The sequence below is a fragment of the Nicotiana tabacum genome, chromosome 4, assembly GCF_000715075.1.
Source record: "Nicotiana tabacum cultivar K326 chromosome 4, ASM71507v2, whole genome shotgun sequence".
Classification (NCBI taxonomy): domain Eukaryota; kingdom Viridiplantae; phylum Streptophyta; class Magnoliopsida; order Solanales; family Solanaceae; genus Nicotiana; species Nicotiana tabacum.
In genome coordinates this window covers 49,030,307-49,050,244 of record NC_134083.1, presented here as the reverse complement: position 1 = coordinate 49,050,244, position 19,938 = coordinate 49,030,307, and the positions used below count along the sequence as shown (strand labels likewise).

The following is a 19,938-nucleotide window of genomic DNA, read 5'->3' as shown; positions in this document are numbered from 1 at the left end:
AAATTCAAAAACAGTAACTAGTTATTAACAACACATAGTGCATGATTTGTTTTTTTAAAAAAAATAAATTCAAAAGATACTAATTATTACTTAATTTAACTAATTTAGTCCTAAAATTGCCAAGTGACTTTTTATTATGTTGCCACTTGGCTTACTATGGTGTCTTTGTCTCTTCTATTATATATAGATAGATTTTTTTTATTGTTATATTTGATTAGTAGATAATATTACTATATAAACCTGTTAAGTGACTTTTTATTATGTTGCCACTTGGCTTACTATGGTGTCTTTGGCTCTCTTATTGTATTTTATTTATAGATAGATAGATAGATAGATAGATAGATAGATAGATAATTAAATTCAAATTCAAAAAGAGTAACTAATTATTAACAACACATAGTGTATTTTTAAAATTTAAAATTAAAAAAGAAACTAATTATTACCTAACTTAACTAATTTTGTCCTAACATTGCCAAGTGGCTTTTTATTATGTTGCCACTTGGCTTATTATGGTGTCTTTGCCTCTCAAATTATATATAGATAGATTACTATGTTGCTTGTAATTATTTCAAATTAGACTTGTCTTCTATATTTAAATCTAATTCAAAAAGAGTAACTAAATATTAATAATAAACAATACATAATTTAATTTTTTAAAAATTTAAATTGAAAAAGAGAGTAATTATTACCTAACCTAACTAACTTTGACCTAAAATTTCCAAGTTGCTTTTTATTATGTTTGCACTTGGCTTACTATGGTGTCTTTGCCTCTCTTATTATATATAGAGGAGATGTTTAAATTCAAATTCAAAAACAGTAACTAATTATTAACAACACATAGTGCATAATTTATTTTTAAAAAAATTAAATTCAAAAAGATACTAATTATTACTTAATTTAACTAATTTTATCCTAAAATTGTCAACTGACTTTTTATTATGTTGTCACTTGGCTTACAATGGTGTCTTTGTCTCTCCTATTATATATAGATAGATTTTTTTTATTGTTATATTTGATTAGTAGATAATATAACTATATAAACCCGTCAAGTGGCTTTTTATTATGTTGTCCCTTGGCTTACTATGGTGTCTTTGTGTAACGACCAGGCCGGTCGTTTCGAGAGTTATAACCTCATTTTCCCCATTCCTACTTCTTTTTGTGTTATTCAGCTATATTATGTTATATCGGGTTAGTTGGTTCGAGTCCGGAAGGAACTCGGAGTGAAATGAGACACTTAGTCTCATAATTGAAAATTTTAAGTTAGAAAAGTGGACCGGATATGGACCTATGTGTAAACGACCTCGGATTTGAATTTTGATGATTCCAATAGCTCCGTATGGTGATTTTGGGCTTAGGAGCGTGTCCGGAATATTATTTGGAAGTCCGTCGAGGAATTAGGCTTGAAATGCCGAAAGTTTTATTTTTGAGAAGTTTGACCGGGGGTTGACTTTTTGATATCGGGGTCGAAATCCGATTCTGAAAATTGGAATACCTCTGTTATGTCATTTAGGACTTGTGTGCAAAATTCATCATTTTTGCTCACCTTTGCATTGAGCCTTTGTTTGAAAAACTGTTGGAAAAATGTCTTTAAATGATTTTTTTTTACTGGAACTGGGTTTAAACGAGATGTTTGATTCAAATCCTGATTTTTTTAAGAGCATGTGGTATTTTATTGAGATTTTCTGATATGAACGTTATATGCTTTATTGCTCGTCACTACTGCTCAGTCTTTATTTATTGTTGTTACTTACTAAGTTGGCGTACTCACGTTACTCCCTACACCTTGTGTGCAGATCCAGGTGTAGTTGGACACGGTAACAGTTATTGACTGTTCTGGTTGCAGATTTTTTTTGGTGATAGCAAGGTAGCTGTTTGGCGATCGCAGCCCCTGCTCTTCTCCCTCTTATCTTCCTCTAGTTGTATTTAGCTATTTTCCGGGCTGAGTTAGCCTTGATATTGGAACTTAGAAATTTGAAAATAAAATTTATAGATTTGAGGGTCGAGTTAAGGTTGGATTTTGGTAAATTGGTATGGGTAGACTCGTGGTTGAATGGGCTTTCGGATTTTGTAACTTTTGTCGGGTTCCGAGACGTGGGCCCCACGGGCAATTTTTGAGCTAATTTTCGGATTTTTATGGAAAAATCATTATTATCTTGTGGAATTAATTCCAATAAATTTTATTGACTGAAACGAATTATTTGTGACTAGATTCGAGGCATTCGGAGGCCGATTTGCGAGGCAAACGCATAGCAGAGTAAAAAGTTTCACATTTTGAGGTAAGTAACAATTGTAAATCTAGTCATGAGGGTATGAAACCCCGGATTTTGTATCATTCTACTATTTTTTTGTGACGCACATGCTAGGTGACGGGCGTGTGGGCGTTCACTGTTGGGGATTTGTGACTTGGTCCGCCCCGTAGCAACTGTAAAGTTGCATACTTTGTTGAAACCATTGATACTTATATGTTTTAGAAAGATTTTCTGTAAATTGGGTTGAATGCCATGTTTGGGCCTTGCGCCAATGCTGTTTGGACCCTTAGGGGCTGTTTCTTACCATCCTCTCACTGTTTTCGATTGAAAATCTATACTCAGTCATGTTTATACTTGTTTACCGCATAACTCAGTTTTATGACTCTATTTTGATGCATATAAATATTTTGGGCCTAATGCCCTGTTTTACTGAAATGCCCGAGTGGCCTGATTTGTGAGGATGAGTGTGGATCAGAGCTGCCCGCCTGCAGCATACTTTATGACTGAGTGAGGCCGAGGGCCTGATTTGTGAGGATGAGTGTGGATCGGGGCTGCCCGCCTGCAACATATTTTATTATTATTGCACGTGAAATGTACGTGCAGATTATAGCGCTTGGGCTGAAGGAGCCTCTCCGGAGTCTGTACACACCCCCAGTGAGCGCAGGTACCTACTGAGTGCGAGTGCCGAGTGCCGAGTGTTGAGTGACTGGGAGGCAAGAGTGATTGTGAGGTATGCCCGAGGGGCTTTATACGAGTGATGTTTTGCCCGATCAGGGGGTGGTCAGGCCCGTTTCTATGCTCTCCCTGCCAGACCAGATGCTATTGCTTCAGTTGTTGTGATTACAGGTATTGTCTCAGTTTGCCACAGAGATGCCTCAGTATTATTTGACCCTGGTTCCACGTATTCATATGTTTCCTCGTATTTCACTCATTTTCTGGATATGCCCCGTGAGTCCTTAGTTTCATCTGTACATGTATCTACTCCTGTGGGCGATACTATTATTGTAGACCACGTATATCGATCATGAGTGGTGACTAATGGGGGTCTGGAGACCCGAGTAGATCTAATGTTGCTTAGTATGGTTGACTTTGATGTGATATTGGGTATGGATTGGTTATCTCCATGTCACGCTGTTCTAGATTGTCACACTAAGACGGTGACGTTGGCTATGCCGAGAATTCCGAGGGTTGAGTGGAGCGGTTCTGTAGATTATGTACCAAGTAGGGTGATTTCATATTTGAAGGCTCAGCGCATGGTTGAGAAGGGTTGCCTATCTTATTTGGCTTTTGTGAGGGATGTTAGTGCAGAGACTCCTGTCATTTATTCTATTCCGGTGGTACATGATTTTCCGGATGTGTTTCCTGCAGACCTACCGGGCATGCCGCCTGACAGGGATATTGACTTTGGTATTGATTTGGTGCCGGGCACTCAGCCCATTTCTATTCCACCGTATCGTATGGCACCGGCGGAGTTGAAGGAATTGAAAGAACAGCTTCAGGAACTCCTTGATAATGGGTTTATTCGGCCTAGTGTGTCACCTTGGGGTGCACCGGTTCTATTTGTGAAGAAGGATGGTTCCGTGAGAATGTGTATTGATTACAGGCAGTTGAACAAGGTCACAGTCAAGAACAAGTATCATTTGCCTCGCATTGATGATTTATTCGACCAGCTTCAGGGAGCGAGGGTGTTCTCCAAGATTGATTTGAGGTCCGGTTATCACCAGCTGAAGATTCGGGATTCAGATATTCTCAAGACAGCTTTCAGAACCCGATATGGCCATTATGAGTTCCTGGTGATGTCTTTTGGATGACCAATGCCCCAGCAGCGTTCATGCATCTGATGAACAATGTATTCCAGCCCTATTTGGACTCATTCGTCGTTGTATTCATTGACGACATCCTGGTGTACTCTCGTAGCCAGGAAGAGCACGCTCAGCATTTGAGGGTTGTTTTGCAGAGATTGAGGGAGGAGAAGCTTTATGCAAAGTTCTCTAAATGTGAATTTTGGCTCAGTTCAGTAGCATTCTTGGGGCACGTGGTGTCCAGTGAGGGTATTCAGGTGGATCCGAAGAAGATAGAGGCGGTGCAGAGTTGGCCCAGACCGTCCTCAGCCACGGAGATTAGGAGCTTTCTTGGTTTGGCGGGTTACTACCATCGCTTTGTGGAGGGATTTTCATCTATTGCATCGCCTTTGACCAAATTGACCCAAAAGGGTGCTCCATTCAGGTGGTCGGATGAATGTGAGGAGAGCTTTCAGAAGCTCAAGAATGCTTTGACCACAGCTCCAGTGTTAGTTTTGCCATCAGCTTCAGGTTCTTACACCGTGTATTGTGATGCCTCGAGGATAGGCATTGGTTGTGTTTTGATGCAGGAGGGTAGGGTGATTGCCTATGCCTCGCGCCAGTTGAAGACCCATGAGAATAACTATCCTGTCCATGATCTTGAGCTAGCAGCCATTGTTCACACCTTGAAGATTTGGCGTCATTATTTGTATGGGGTTCATTGTGAGATCTATACTGATCACCGGAGTCTGCAGTATCTGTTAAAGCAGAAGGATCTTAATTTGCGTCAGCGGAGATGGTTGGAGCTTCTTAATGACTATGATATAACTATTTGTACCATCCGGGGAAGGCCAATGTGGTGGCCGATGCTTTGAGCCGACGGGCAGAGAGTTTGGGGAGTTTAGTATATCTTCCAGCAGCAGAGAGACCTTTGGCATTAGATGTTCATACCTTAGCAGGCCAGCTTGTCAGATTGGATATTTCGGAGCCTAGTCGGGTATTGGCTTGTGTGGTCTCCAGGTCTTCTCTTTATGACCGTATCAGGGAGCGTCAGTTTGATGACCCCCACTTGCTCGTTCTTCAGGACAGGGTTCGGAGAGGTGATGCTAGGGATGTGACTATTGATGATGACGGCGTGCTGAGAATGCAGGGCCGGATATGTGTGCCTAATGTAGATGGGCTTCGAGAGTTGATTCTTGAGGAGGCCTACAGCTCGCGGTATTCTATCCATCCGGGTGCCGCGAAGATGTACCAGGATTTGAGGCAGCACTATTGGTGGAGGCGGATGAAGGAGGATATAGTTGGGTTTGTGGCTCGGTGTCTCAACTGTCAGCACGTTAAGTATGAGCATCAGAGACCGGGCGGCTTGCTTCAGAGATTAGAGATCCCAGAGTGGAAGTGGAAGCGGATCACTATGGATTTTGTAGTTGGGCTTTCACGGACTTCGAGGAAGTTCGACGCTATTTGGGTTATTGTGGATCGGTTGACCAAGTCCGCGCACTTCATTCCAGTCGGTACTACTTACTCTTCAGAGCGGTTGGCTGAGGTTTACATCCGAGAGATCGTTCGCCTGCATGGTGTCCCAATTTCCATCATTTCAGATAGGGGTACTCAGTTCACATCGCAGTTTTGGAAGGCCGTGCAGCGAGAGTTGGGTACTCAGGTTGAGTTAAGCACAGCTTTTCACCCTCAGACGGACGGGCAGTCCGAGCGCACCATTCAGATATTGGAGGACATGTTGCGTGCATATGTCATTGACTTTGGGGGTTCATGGGACCAGTTTCTGCCACTCGCGGAGTTTGCATATAACAACAGTTATCAGTCGAGCATTCAGATGGCTCCGTACGAGGCTTTGTATGGGAGGAGATGTAGATCTCCGGTTGGATGGTTTGAGCCGGGTGAGGCTAAACTCTTAGGTACAGACTTGGTTCAGGACGCATCCAGAGAAGGAGGACGTAACTACCCGGCCGGTCGTTTCGAGAGTTATAACCTTGTTTTCCCCATTCCTACTTCTTTTAGTGTTATTCAGCTATATTATGTTATATCGGGTTAGTTGGTTCGAGTCCGAAAGGAACTCGGAGTGAAACGAGACACTTAGTCTCATAATTGAAAATTTTTAAGTTAGAAAAATGGATCGGATATGGACCTATGTGTAAACGACCTCGGATTTGAATTTTGATGATTCCAATAGCTCCGTATGGTGATTTTGGGCGTAATAGCGTGTCCGGAATATTATTTGGAAGTCCGTAGAGGAATTAGGCTTGAAATGCCGAAAGTTTTATTTTTGAGAAGTTTGACCGGGGGGTTGACTTTTTGATATCGGGGTCGGAATCCGATTCTGAAAATTGAAATACCTCTGTTATGTCATTTAGGACTTGTGTACAAAATTTGAGGTCAATCGGACGTGATTTGATAGGTTCCGGAGTTGTTTGTAGCAATTAAAAATTTCAAAGTTCATTAGGCTTGAATTGGGGTGTAATTCATGGTTTTAGCGTTGTTTGAGGTGATTTGAAGATTCGACTAAGTTCGTATAATGTTTTAGGACTTGTTGGTATATTTGGTTGAGGTCCCGAGGGCCTCGGGTGAGTTTCAGATGGTTAACGGATCAAAAATTGAACTAGAACAGCAGCTGCAATTTCCTTCTGTTAGAAATTGCTTCTGCCCAGAAATCGAACCCAGATGTGAGCCCAGATCGAGCTCAGGGTCGAGGGCCACGATCGAAGCCATGATCGAGCCCAGAGTCGAGGGCCACGATCGAAGGCATGATCGAGCCCAGGGTCGAGGGTCACGGTCGTAGGCCGGGTCGAAGACATAATCGAGGGCCAGGATCTAGGGGCAGGACCGAGGACCAGGATTGAGGACTTCGATCGAAGGCCAAGATCGAGGCAGAGCCGAGGTTGTTTGGGCAGAATTATAAAAACAGGGACTTCGTCCCATTTGCCATTTTTGACAAATTGGAGCTTGAGCAGAGACGATTTTTGATATATTTTCAAGGAAAACTTGAGGTAAGTCCATTGTGATCATTTCTACTCCATAATATTGAATTATCATCGAATAATCTGACTAGATTACATGATTTTGAGGTGTAAATCGGAGATTGGAACTTAGAAATTTGGAAATAAGATTTGTAGATTTGAGGGTCGAGTTAAGGTCGGATTTTGGTAAAATTGGTATGGGTAGACTCGTGGTTGAATGGGCTTTCGGATTTTATAACTTTTGTCGGGTTCCGAGACGTGGGCCCCACGGGCGATTTTTGAGCTAAGTTTCGGATTTTCCTCAAATCTAGTCACAAATAATTCGTTTCAGTCAATAAAATTCATTGGAATTAATTCCACAAGATAATAATGATTTATGGAAAAATCATTATTATCTTGTGGAATTAATTCCAATGAATTCTATTGACTGAAACGAATTATTTGTGACTAGATTCAAGGCATTCGGAAGCCGATTTGCGAGGCAAAGGCATAGCAGAGTAAAAAAGTTTCACGTTTTGAGGTAAGTAACGATTGTAAATCTAATCCTGAGGGTATGAAACCCCGGATTTTGTATCATTCTACTATTTTTTTGTGACGCACATGCTAGGTGACGGGCGTGTGGGCATGCACTGTTGGGGATTTGTGACTTGGTCCGCCCCGTAGCAACTATAAAGTTGCATACTTTGTTGAAACCATTGATACTTATATGTTTTAGAAAGATTTTCTGTAAATTGGGCTGAATGTCATGTTTGGGCCTTGCGCCAATGCTGTTTGGACCCTTAGGGGCTGTTTTTTACCATCCTCTCACTGTTTTCGATTGAAAATCTATACTCAGTCATGTTTATACTTGTTTACCGCATAACTCAGTTTTATGACTCTATTTTGATGCATATAAATATTTTGGGCCGAATGCCCTGTTTTACTGAAATGCCCAACTGGCCTGATTTGTGAGGATAAGTGTGGATCGGAGCTGCCCGCCTGCAACATACTTTATGACTGAGTGAGACCGAGGGCCTGATTTATGAGAATGAGTGTGGATCGGGGCTGCCCGCCTGCAGCATATTTTATTATTATCGCACGTGAGTTGTCCGTGCAGATTATAGCGCTTGGGCTGAAGGAGCCCCTCCGGAGTTTGTACACACCCCCAGTGAGCGCAGGTACCTACTGAGTGCGAGTGCCGAGTGCCGAGTGCCGAGTGTTGAGTGACTAGGAGGCAAGAGTGATTGTGAGGTATGCGCGAGTGACAAGAGTGATTGTGAGGTATGCCCGAGTGGCACGAGTGACTGTGAGGTTTGCCCGAGGGGCTGTATATGAGTGATGTTTTGCCTGAGGGGTTGTTTATGATTTCATCATTTTTGCTCACCTTTGCATTGAGCCTTTGTTTGAAAAACTGTTGGAAAAATGTCTTTAAATGATTTTTTTTACTAGAACTGGGTTTAAACGAGATGTTTGATTCAAATCCTGATTTTTTTAAGAGCATGTGGTATTTTATTGAGATTTCCTGATATGAACGTTATATGCTTTATTGCTCGTCACTACTGCTCAGTCTTTATTTATTGTTGTTACTTACTAAGTTGGCGTACTCACGTTACTCCCTACACCTTGTGTGCAGATCCAGGTGTAGTTGGACACGGTAACAGTTATTGACTGTTCTGGTTGCAGATTTTTTTTGGTGATAGCAAGGTAGCTGTTTGGCGATCGCAGCCCCTGCTCTTCTCCCTCTTATCTTCCTCTAGTTGTATTTAGCTATTTTCCGGGCTGAGTTAGCCTTGATATTGTTAGACAGATTGTAGTATGTGCTCATGACTAGTGACACCCCGATGTCGGACTTTTCTTTTCCGCACTTCTGTTTTTCTTTGATTTGAACTCTTTAAATGGAGGTTTTATGTTAAATAACCTTGAAATTTTCTTTGAAATGAAAATATCGGTTTGTTTTGAAAATGAGTCGGCTTGCCTAGTTCCACGATAGGCGCCATCACGACAAAGGTTAGTTTGGGTCGTGACACTTTGGCTCTCTTATTATATATAGATAGATATTTAAATTCAAATTTAAAAAAAGTAACTAATTATTAACAACACATGGTGCATAATTTATTTATTTTAAAATTAAAAAAGAAACTAATTATTACCTAACTTAACTAATTTTGTCCTAACATTGCCAAGTGGCTTTTTATTATGTTGCCACTTGGCTTATTATGGTGTCTTTGCCTCTCATATAACATGAGATAGATTACTATGTTGCTTATAATTATTTCAAATTCAAATTAGACTTTTCTTCTATATTTAAATTCTAATTCAAAAAGAGTAATTAATTATTAATAATAAACAATACATAATTTAACTTTTTTAAAATTTAAATTCAAAAAGAGAGTAATTATTACCTAAGTCCTAACCTAACTAACTTTGTACTAATATTTCCAAGTGGCTTTTTATTATGTTGCCACTTGGCTTACTATGGTGTCTTTGCCTCTCCTAATATATATAGATATATTTAAATTCTAAATCAAAAAAAGAGTAACTACTTATTAATAATAAACATTACATAATTAAATTTTTAAATTTGACAAAATACATAAGTTACCCCCGAACTATGGACCAAATCCCTATTACACACTTTTTACGGACGAAAATCATTTTACACACTCAACCTTTTCAAAGTGTGCCTAAGACACTGCTTTTTTCTTGACCAATTTGTCAAATTATGTATGATATCACGCACCAATTAGGTCTTGACACGTGTCATAATTAAAAAAATCACTTAATTTCCACCCTAATTAATATTTTTCTTAAAAAACAAAAATAATCAAAGGACCCCCCTCCCAAACCCATGTCTCAAATTTCCCTACTCCACTCTTAGTCATCTTCTCCATTAAAATTTTTTTCTCCATTAAAATCCGCCGGAATGATCCTCCAAATCACGTGTCCTCCATTTTCCTCCATTCTCCTCTCACTTCACACCCAACAGCTGCCAAACTCCTCTCTCACCATTATTAGCCACCGAACAACTTGACGCCAGTCGGAGTTGGCGGCTGGCTGACCAAATCGCTCCCTTGCCGATTCCAGATAATCGGATCTGGAAGAAACTCGCTGAAGAATGGTCAGATCTTGGCCGGATCAGCCGAATTTGACTGGAAAAGGAGCTTCTCCGTCGTTTTTTATTTTTGTGTCTCTTCTTCTCACCTTTTGTTTCATATGAAAGATTGACCGAAAAATGAAGGACTCCGGCGACCCATAGTTCTGATCAGTGTTGTTGTGAAGAGCGTGAAGCGAGAAAAAGCGACAAGCTCCTTTTCGCTTAAAGCGAGAAGCGAAGCGCTCGCTCTTTTGAAGTGAAGCGGAATTTTAAAAAAAAAATTATTAAAATAAATATTGCATAGACACATGTAACTGTAAGCAAATGTTCAATACTTCAATGTAAAAACTAAAGAGTAGCATCAATTCAAGCACAAAATGAGCATCATATTCTTCTACAAGATTATCAAATTCTTGTATTCCACTATCATTATTATATTGCTCGTCATCTTCTTCAACTTCTTCTTCTTCATCAATTACGAAAAAGGGCAGTATAACTGAAACGAAAAAATGGGCAGCATTTCAGCATTTTTATCACTGAAACAGTGCAAGAAAATGAAGAAGAGGAGAAGAATGAGAAAGAAGAACTAAAGGGAAAAAAAAATCGCCAACATTTCGCTGCTATTTGGACGCTGAAACAGTGAAAGAAAAAGAAAAAGGAGGAAGAAGAAATCACATACCTGGACTAAACTTGATGATCTTGAAGTTGAAAAGTGTAGAAAACTTGGAATTCTAGTCGCCTCTTTCTTTCTCTGTTGCTGCTGGTCGATATGTTTTAATAAAAGAACAACTTTTTTTAATTAAAAAGGTTGGCAGCCCTTTAAAACAGAGAAGCGCTCGCTTCAGTCGCCTCGCTTCGCATCGCCGCTTCTCGCTTTTTAGTGGGAAGCGACCGCTTTTGAATACCTACTACGCTTCAGATAGCAGAAGCGGTGGTTGGGTCACCTCGCTTCGCTTTTCTCTTTAAGCGAGGAAGCGCCCGCTTTTCACAACACTGGTTCTGATGTCGTTTTTTCGTTTCACGGTTGCATTACAATCGCAGCTCCGTCGATTGCCAACTTGCTCATGTTATCGACTGAGATCTTCACATAATACCTTGCTTACATCTCCAACTTGAACAAATCCTTTCTTTATCAATTCTGCCAACTATTAATTTATGGACAGCATTAGTGTAATTATAGGTACTAATAATCATTAGTAAAAGGTAAAGAATATCAAGAGTAAACGTCATCCTTGTAGGAAAATCATCATACTTCATCTTCAGTTTGCTCAAGTAACCTTCATCATAATAAAAAAAAATTAAAAGTGTAAATTTAGAGTGGAGTCAGGAACGAAATAGGAACACAATGTAGCTGAAATGACTCTAAAAATTTTTAAAAATAAAGAAGGCTGGATATGTGGCATTTAGATAATGGTTCAGACCGAAAAAATTTAACTTCACTCGCCCTCTTTAATGTGAACACGCGCGCGCCAGCTGTTAAAAGTAGTCTCTTAGGCACACTCTGGAAAGGTTGGGTGTGTAAAGTGATTTTCGTCCGTAAAAAGTGTGTAATAGGGATTTGGTCCATAGTTCGGGGGATACCTTATGTATTTTGCCTTTAAATTTAAATCCAAAAAGAGAGCAATTATTACCTAACCTAACTAACTTTGTCCTAAAATTGTCAAATGGCTTTTTATTATGTTGCCACTTGGCTTACTATGGTGTATTTGCCTCTCTTATTATATATAGAGAGATGTTTAAATTCAAATTCAAAAACAGTAACTAATTAATAACAACACATAGTGCATAATTTAATTTGAATTTAAACATCTCTTGGTTTTTCTTGATTTTATTTTCCCTATTCTAGAAGTCGGTTAACATGCAAGCCGAAACAAACAAATGCACAAGTAGCACGTAAGATGCATCAGGATGGTCTTTAATTTTGGGTGCACTTGTCCTAGACGGACTCAATCCCTGTGTTGAGTCCCCAAAGTCAAATGCACGTGATGCAAACAAACGTACCTACTAAGGATATGTTCTTCTAAGTTTAAACCTTAAAGATGTGGAGTTCTAGACCTTGCTTACCCGAGCGGACAACTCGAGCCGGGGGGCCAACATACCGAGAACCAAAAGGCCATCAGGCTTTGTAACTGATCCGATCCTCGTTCTAAAATTAGGGGTATGACACTCTAACAGAAAAGAAGTCACGCCAGCGTGCGCTCCCTAGAAGATTTAGAAGACTCAGAGAGAAAAAGGGTATCGTAATATACAATTCACGGCAATATCAAAGCGGTAAAAAGCGGCAATTAGCACATTAGGCTCAAACAAGTAATATCAGACAATCACAAGTAGCCAAGTATAACAGTTATTTTAAGCTCGAATTCTGAACCCTGAACCAAAAGGTCTGGGTTCGTATCCCCAGTGGAGTCGCCAGAGCTGTCACACCTCCTTTTTCCGAAGATAAGGAGTTTTTTCCAATTAAAGTGACATTGTTCGAAATGAGATTATTTATTTAATTAGAGTCGCCACTTGGAATAATTATTAGGGTGTCCCAAGTCACCGGTTTATTTTAAAGTCCCAAATCGAGAAAATTGACTCTATTTTATGGTCCGCGAACATAGAAGACCGGGTAAGAAATTCTGTTAACTTGGGAGAAGGTGTGAGGCACTCCCGAGTTCCGTGGTTTTAGCACGGTCGCTTAACAATTAATATTTGGCTTAATTATCTGAATTATTATATGTTTAAAACTTTTTATGTGTTACCGCTTCTATACCGCTTTTAATTATTTTAAACAATTATGAAATTTATTTAAACAAGTCACGGTGTCGCGCACTTGTCGTTTTCGTACACATCGCAAATCACGCCACGTGAAATATACCCGTGATTCACAACATATTTATTTTAATTATTTGAAGTTGTGGTCAAATCGCGTAAACGTGCACTTGAGTTTGGAGTTATACATCATGACTATGCCACGGGAACCATAGCCATAGTCACGATGATTTATGATTATTCCCGCCTAAAGCAACTAGCGCATTTGAATTATTTATCTTACTTTGAAATTATTGTGAGGCCTTTGAAATATGAAAATTATTTTGGGAATCAAGTGTACCAAAGCCTAAACTCATAAACTACAGATGTTCATAGAGTTAACACCTTTGATTCAATTAACTGTTGGTTTTAGTTTCAAATCATTAATTTGTAATTAGGAATTACAGTGAAATCTACTCATTTGAGTCAATAAGATCAATTTATCCAAACAAAACATCCACAAGCTAAGTCCCAAGCAAAGTGAGTTTACCAAACTTATTTAAACATTCTAGGGAAATAGCTGAAGCATGATATTCATATAAGCATAAAGACTACCATGACCATCTAAAACAAAATCTCATGTATTAACCAAGAACAAGATAAGCTTTATGTAGTGTTTGCGGGCTGGATTTCGGGGCTGTTTTGTTGCGTTTTTAGCTGGAGTTTCCAGCTAGTTTTCATGGAGTTTTCAGGTGGGTTTAAGGCTGATTTCCATGGCTTTTGAGGGCTGGTTTTGGGGTGTTTTCAGGTGGGAAAGGGGCAGCGTTTTGGACTATTCTGCTCGCATCTAGTGGCTGCGTTTTTACTACTTGTTATGGCTGGATTTTGGAGTGGTTTAAGGGAGCTTTAAGAACTGAATTTCGTGGCTGAAAAATGGAGTTTTTGAGGCTGATTTTCAGCAATAACGCATCTGTCTTGGAGCTAATTTGCAGCAACTATGGGGTTGTATTGTTGGTGTTAGAATGGAACTTTTGTTAGATAGTTAACGTGCTGGACTGGAGGACAACTCATGGATCACTTCAAACCTGACAGAATATTTACAAGACTAAAATGCGAAACTGTTCCTACGGACGAAGCTCAAATTCAAATTCAATCCACCAATGACTGATTACATAACTGAACTAGAAATGAAGTGATGTTTGAACTCGTTGAGAGTCTCTTAACGTCAAATCTGCATACAATAGCTTAACAGCAGCATATGAACTACTCTTTGGCTTTGGCATTACAAATCCAACCAATCAAAGGCTCACAACTAACAACAGTGTCCTAATTGAGAGCATGAAACGAGTAATTCACATAAACATCTCATTTCGAGTTATTTAACTGTTTCAATCAAATGGAGGCCAAATACACATTCAGTAAACAACAGAATCAGCACAAGTCATACTTGAACAAATAAGAAAAAAAAACTAAATAGGAATTCAACAGTTTTCATTCATTTACTGAAAGCATAAGACAGAAATTTCAAACTAACCTGGTTGAACAAAGAAAAGCTAGAATAAACCAAATAAAGGCAGAAGCAAACTCGAACGGAACTCGGCAATTCCAGAAACAGCAAAAACCAGCGGAATCGAATAACGATTTGAATCTGAATTCTCCTTAAAACCAGAAATTAACAGAGAGCCTCTTGTTTCAGATCTTAGAGTGTCATTTTAGTTTTCAAATCCGTTTTTCATCTCTCGTCCTTGTTTTGAATGTATGTGTCGATGAAATCAGAGAGACGTGAGAAGAGAAAAAGCGTGTGAGAGGAAGGTGGGCGAATTATTCTCTCTTCAGAGCATCAGGGAATTAGGGGCGGCTAGGATTTGTATTTTTTTAGGAGGATGATTTCTATATCGGATTGGAGGGAGTTGGGTTGTTTAAAACTTTAAATGTGGGGGGAAGTGGCAACGACGCCGTTCCTGGGATGAACGGCGTCGTTGGGAGCTGAGCTAGGCGGATCGGGTAGACAAGGGAATGGGCTGGTGTGATTTAAGAAGATTTGGGTCAAAGCATTTGGCCCAATTCGATTTCAAAACAAAGACACAGCGCCATTCTCCCTTCTTTGTTTAATTTCCTCACTAGACGTCTATTCTAATTAAAACTAACTTTTGCAAAGTTAACCCAAACTATCCATTTTAAATTGACCAATTATCTAACTAATTAATAAAAGAAAACTAACAAATTTAAAACTAAAATGCTAAAATGCAAGATAATTAATGTGCTTTTTGTGATTTTGATTTAATAATGCAAATTAAAATGTGACTAAGACTTAAAAGTGCAGTTAAAGTCTAAAATGCGACGAAAATGAAATATAAAAATATTTTTGATATTTTCCTAATTTAAAGTATTTTTAATCATGAAAATGCAAACAACAAATAGAGAAAAATCCTTAAGAATCCTACAAAATCCAAACTAATTAGAAAACTATTTTTGGGATTTCTATGAGTAATTTTATATAGGGCAAAAATTAGGTGCCCACGCCTTCTTGCAAGGCGACTTGGTTGAAGAAGTTTACATGTTTGTACCTCCAGGTTTCTCTAAAGGGACTGCCAAGCAGGGGGAGTACCTTGCATGCAGGCTACATAAGTCCTTGTATGGCCTCACGCAGGCATCCCGACAATGGAACATCAAGCTATCTGAGGCACTACAGACCATGGGGTTCTCCCAAAGTCACTATGATTACTCACTATTTACCCGGAAGACTGGTGCTTACATTGTCCTAGTGCTAGTTTATGTGGATGATCTGATAGTTACTGGGAACAACATTGCAGAAATCAACAGGACAAGGAAAAACTTGCAGCAGTTATTTAAGATAAAGGACCTAGGAGAGTTAAAATTCTTTCTTGGGATTGATTTTGCTCGATCAGACAAAGGCATATACACGAGTCAACGAAAATATGCTCTAGAGCGATTTCAGAACTTGGACTAGCAAGAGCCAAACCTGCTAGCACACCATTAGAAGTAAATCAAAAATTGACTTTTGTAGAATAAATTGGTATCCTCTTCAATGGATACTGCTCAAGACCCTTCAAAGACTAGTAAGAAGGTTACTATACTTAACAATGACTTGGCGAGATATATCTTTTGTTGTAGAGACATTAAGTCAATATATGCATTCTCCAAAGCAATCTCACTTGGATACAGCTAGGAGAGTTGTCAGATATGTCAAAAGTGCACCAGGGCAAGGACTGCTATTGCCTTCATCTGGTGATGGCACTCCGAAAGCATATTGTGATGCTGATTGGGGAGCATGTCTTCAAACTAGAAGGTCAGTCACTGGTTACTCAGTGTTCTATGGTAATGCTTTGGTTTCTTTGGAATCAAAGAAGTAGGAAACAGTAGCAAGGAGTTTAGCTGAAGCTGAGTTTAGAAGCATGGCTTCAACTGCAGCTGAGATTGTTTGGCTCATTGGGTTGTTTGGTGAATTAGATGTTAAGCTGTAATTGCTTGTGCCTATGTTCTGTGACAGCAAGGTTGTGATCCAAATTGCAGCAAATCTCATTTTCCATGAACGCACAAAACACATCGACATAGATTGTCATTTTATCAGACAAAAGATAAAGGCTGGAATTATAGGGACTGTGCATGTGAACACTATGGAGCCGATAGCAGATTTATTCACTAAGGGTCTTGGCAAAGCACAGCACCATCATATATATATATATATAGGAATTTTAGGGGTCAAAGTGTACACGATGAAAGTTAGCAACTAATTTAACCAATTAGCTATATTAATAGTGGTAGTTAGAGTTGTCTATACAGAACTTTTATTCTCTTATTAGCTTCTCATTTGCAGTCGACAATGGAGAAATGGAGTTCTCGAAAATCTCTCTCATCTCAATTCCTTATGCATGTCATCTTCCATGGAAAGTTAACAGTAGGGACCTACAAATTTATCACATTCTTATGAAAGAGTTAAATATCTTACTTCTCCTTATCCTCTTTAATTTGCTTTATACCCAACATGAATTCAAGGGCGGATCTACGTTGCAAGTTAGGGGTACCACGACACCCGCTCGCTTCGCTAAAAATTTTATCATGTACATAATATCTCTGTGAAAAAATATATAAATGGATAGAATGACACCCAAAAGTTACAAAGTGGAAGTGGGTGTCATTGGTTTAGCCTATAATTTCTATAGTAAACAATTATTTTCTATATTAATTTCTATCATTATACCTTACTTTATAAACAATTATTTTCTATAGTAATTTTAATTGATTTTAATTAGAATATAATTTCTTTATTTTTAATGAAACAATATTAATTTATATATTGGAATATAATTTGAGCAATATCTTCTATTGAGTTTTGAAAAAAAATTAAATGGCTTGATTGATAGTCGTTTTTGAGTTGAATATCATAGGTTGAATGTTGAATGTTGAAGGTTTTTCTTTGAAAATAATTGTCATATAACTCAACAATTAAGATGGAAAAATAAACAAAGAACAATACAAGTAAATTAATCTAGTCAAACAAAGAATATAATGTAGTTAAGGTACCCTTTAAGCAAATATTTATATTGGAGGCGCTCTTTCATGAAATGTTATTTTCCTTTTGCATTTTTATTTAGAATGTGTTTAAATTAAGCGTTAAAAATTTGAACTAAAATCAAATTTATTTGCTTTGTGAATGAAAGGCTTATTCAAATTAACCAAAAACTAATCGAACCGACCCATTATTCCTAATCTGTCTTTGTATTGTAGCTACTGACATGTATACTGTATGCATAATATGGTGGCACCCGCAACCTTCGAATCCTGGATCCGTTACATGATCGTTATATATTCTCACCTAGCATCTTTATGTTCAGGTCGAACTTACAGTTCAACAAATCATAATCTGGCTTGTCTCCCCGTATGTGCTATATGCAATGACCTCTCTTGGCATGTGTTGTGACTTGTACTTTAAAACACATATGTGGTGGAAACTGGAAACTGGGATACTGCAACTACTATTATATAGAATACTCAGGTAAAAAACAAGATGATTCACTTGGCTATTAAGATTCAAGGACATGATATATACTTTCTCAGACAAATACCATATTGAACCAGGGACTATGAAAACTGGCAACAAATTTAAATAAAAAGACCTGTTAAAAAAAAATAAAAAATAAACAGAGACCTGCTGAGCGAGTCCAATCAACACAGGAGTACTGCACGGACGCACACTAGATCAAAACAAGTTTAGCTGGTCCAGTGGCACAGACACCTACTTGGATGAGGCATAGCAGGAATTAAACCCGCACCTCGTTGAGCTACTCCAGCAAGCACTCATTTCGAAAGCTCAATATATAAGACCAGGATAAAATAAAAGAATTAAGCAAAATTAGCAGGCAAAAAGAATCTCTGCCTCTTACTTTTGATGCGATAATTGGATGTAGAAAGGGAAATAGCAATTCTACTAAGCACCACTCTAAGAGACTGTTTAAGTGAATTCAAGCAAACACCATTAACGGACTTAAGCACGAAAACGCACTTAATTCTGACGCCCAAACTAGTTATATTAGCCTCCTCAGTTGTTAGTTTGAGGTTCTTAAGTGCCCTGTTTAGCTCTGAGAACAATTCAGGTCGATCATCACAGCTTAGACAAACCTTGAGAATTATACTATTGCTGGAATTTTCATCCTCATCTAAATGCTCAATTATTACTTCATCAATGTCAGTTGGAGTGTTCACTACCTTGCTGATTTCCTTTGCTCTTTCTTTTAAATCTTTAACGTGCTCAACTACACTTCTAAGTAGAGCTGCCTTATCCATCTGCAAGTTAAATGATTTGGTAAATCATAGAAAAAGCATTTGGTACATGGAAGATATATATATTACCGATGTTTAGGATAGTTTAGTATGTTTGATACGATGGAAGTTATTTTCTATGAAAAATATATAGTTGGAGCATTGGCGGAGCGAAGTATTTATATTAAGGCAATTCAAATAAATACTTTGAATATCATAGCTGAGATTTGAACTTGTGATCTAAGCAACTTTTGAACCCCTTCTACCACTACCACTGAGCTAGAATTTTCCCGCAGTTTATATATTAACCAAAAAGTTCCTTCTTACCCTATTTGCACCCTTAGATTGGAGCAAGAAATATGAAGTTAAATTAAGATAAAGTATAAAGAAAATGACTCCGTCCATTAGTGAGAAAAGTCATTTTCCTTATACTGATTGAAAACATTTTCCTTTCTCTAGTAACCAAACATCAATGACCTTCTTATACAAAATATTGTTTAGAAAAATAGCTTCCGTACCCAACAGACAAAATAAAAGCTTACCTTTTCAGACATGGGAATGAGTTTTCTAAGAGTGGAAAGCTGAGCATTAATTCTGTCTCTGCGTCTTTTCTCAGCTTCACTATGGCTCCTAGAAGCACTTGCACTTGTATCTTCTTCAAACTGTTGAGACCAATAACAAGGGTTTTCATAAAGTTGAAAGGAGGTATCATCACAAGAATTTGGAACCAATGGAAGTAGAAAAGGTGAAGCAGCAACTTCTTGGAAATGATGAAAATGAGTCTCAGTTTCAATCTCAGGCCAATATTCAGAACATGAGGAATTATCCATCATGTCCTATGTTCTAATTTCTCACTTAATGATCTTGGCATATCTTGTGTTTTTAATTTAAAGATCCATAAAAAGAGATTTGGGTGTCACTGTTTATGCACTAGTAGAGTGATCTTCAAGTACTGATGCTGATGTGTGTGATATCTAGTAACCTTTAATTGGTCAAATGAAAAATCATATTTGGCCTTATCACTTATCACCATGTCATTTCAATGTGACAAAAAAGTTTTTCGTCTGAGCTCCCTTTACCAACAGACACTTCGATGGACAAGAGTACCTTAAATTCCAAGGGAGCATTTACACTTTTATGGCAGTACATAGAATTTTAGGTTTGCCCTATATAATCATATAATTTGATCTTTGTAATAGCATATAAAGCCCCCATAGAATCAGGCTACAGATTTTCCAGTAGTTAGAGAATACAAAAATGTCATTAGTTAACTGAAAACTTGTCAAATAAAAGGGATATGAAAAATGAAACTCGCACATAAAGTGATTTCTATAAAGTATACCTAATGA

The 19,938-nt window shown here is 38.3% G+C and overlaps 1 protein-coding gene and 1 long non-coding RNA gene across 2 annotated transcripts; both read right to left on the bottom strand.

Annotated features, from left to right (window-relative positions):
- Window positions 1–9,594: 9,594 nt before the first annotated feature.
- LOC107821196 (uncharacterized) lies at window positions 9,595–14,695 on the bottom strand. The gene is made up of 3 exons (XR_001656088.2): window positions 14,343–14,695; window positions 10,758–11,223; window positions 9,595–10,574 (listed from the first exon to the last, which is right to left on the bottom strand). It is a non-coding gene; the product is annotated as an uncharacterized LOC107821196 (long non-coding RNA).
- Window positions 14,696–17,794: 3,099 nt separating this feature from the next.
- Window positions 17,795–19,491, bottom strand: LOC107821197 (transcription factor bHLH51-like). Its single transcript, XM_016647618.2, has 2 exons — window positions 19,132–19,491; window positions 17,795–18,613 (listed from the first exon to the last, which is right to left on the bottom strand). Exons 1-2 carry the CDS (start codon window positions 19,420–19,422, stop codon window positions 18,173–18,175), a joined length of 732 nt encoding a protein of 243 aa, XP_016503104.1. The 5' UTR covers window positions 19,423–19,491; the 3' UTR covers window positions 17,795–18,172.
- Between the last annotated feature and the right edge of the window lie 447 nt (window positions 19,492–19,938).

What these genes read in the sequence shown, in the direction of transcription:
- LOC107821197 (XM_016647618.2), bottom strand. Translation starts at nt 19,422, where the DNA reads ATGATGGATAATTCCTCATGTTCTGAATATTGGCCTGAGATTGAAACT. An exon ending in TCATTCCCATGTCTGAAAAG is followed by an intron (nt 18,614 to 19,131) that starts GTAAGCTTTTAT and finishes TTTAACTTGCAG; the next exon opens with ATGGATAAGGCAGCTCTACT.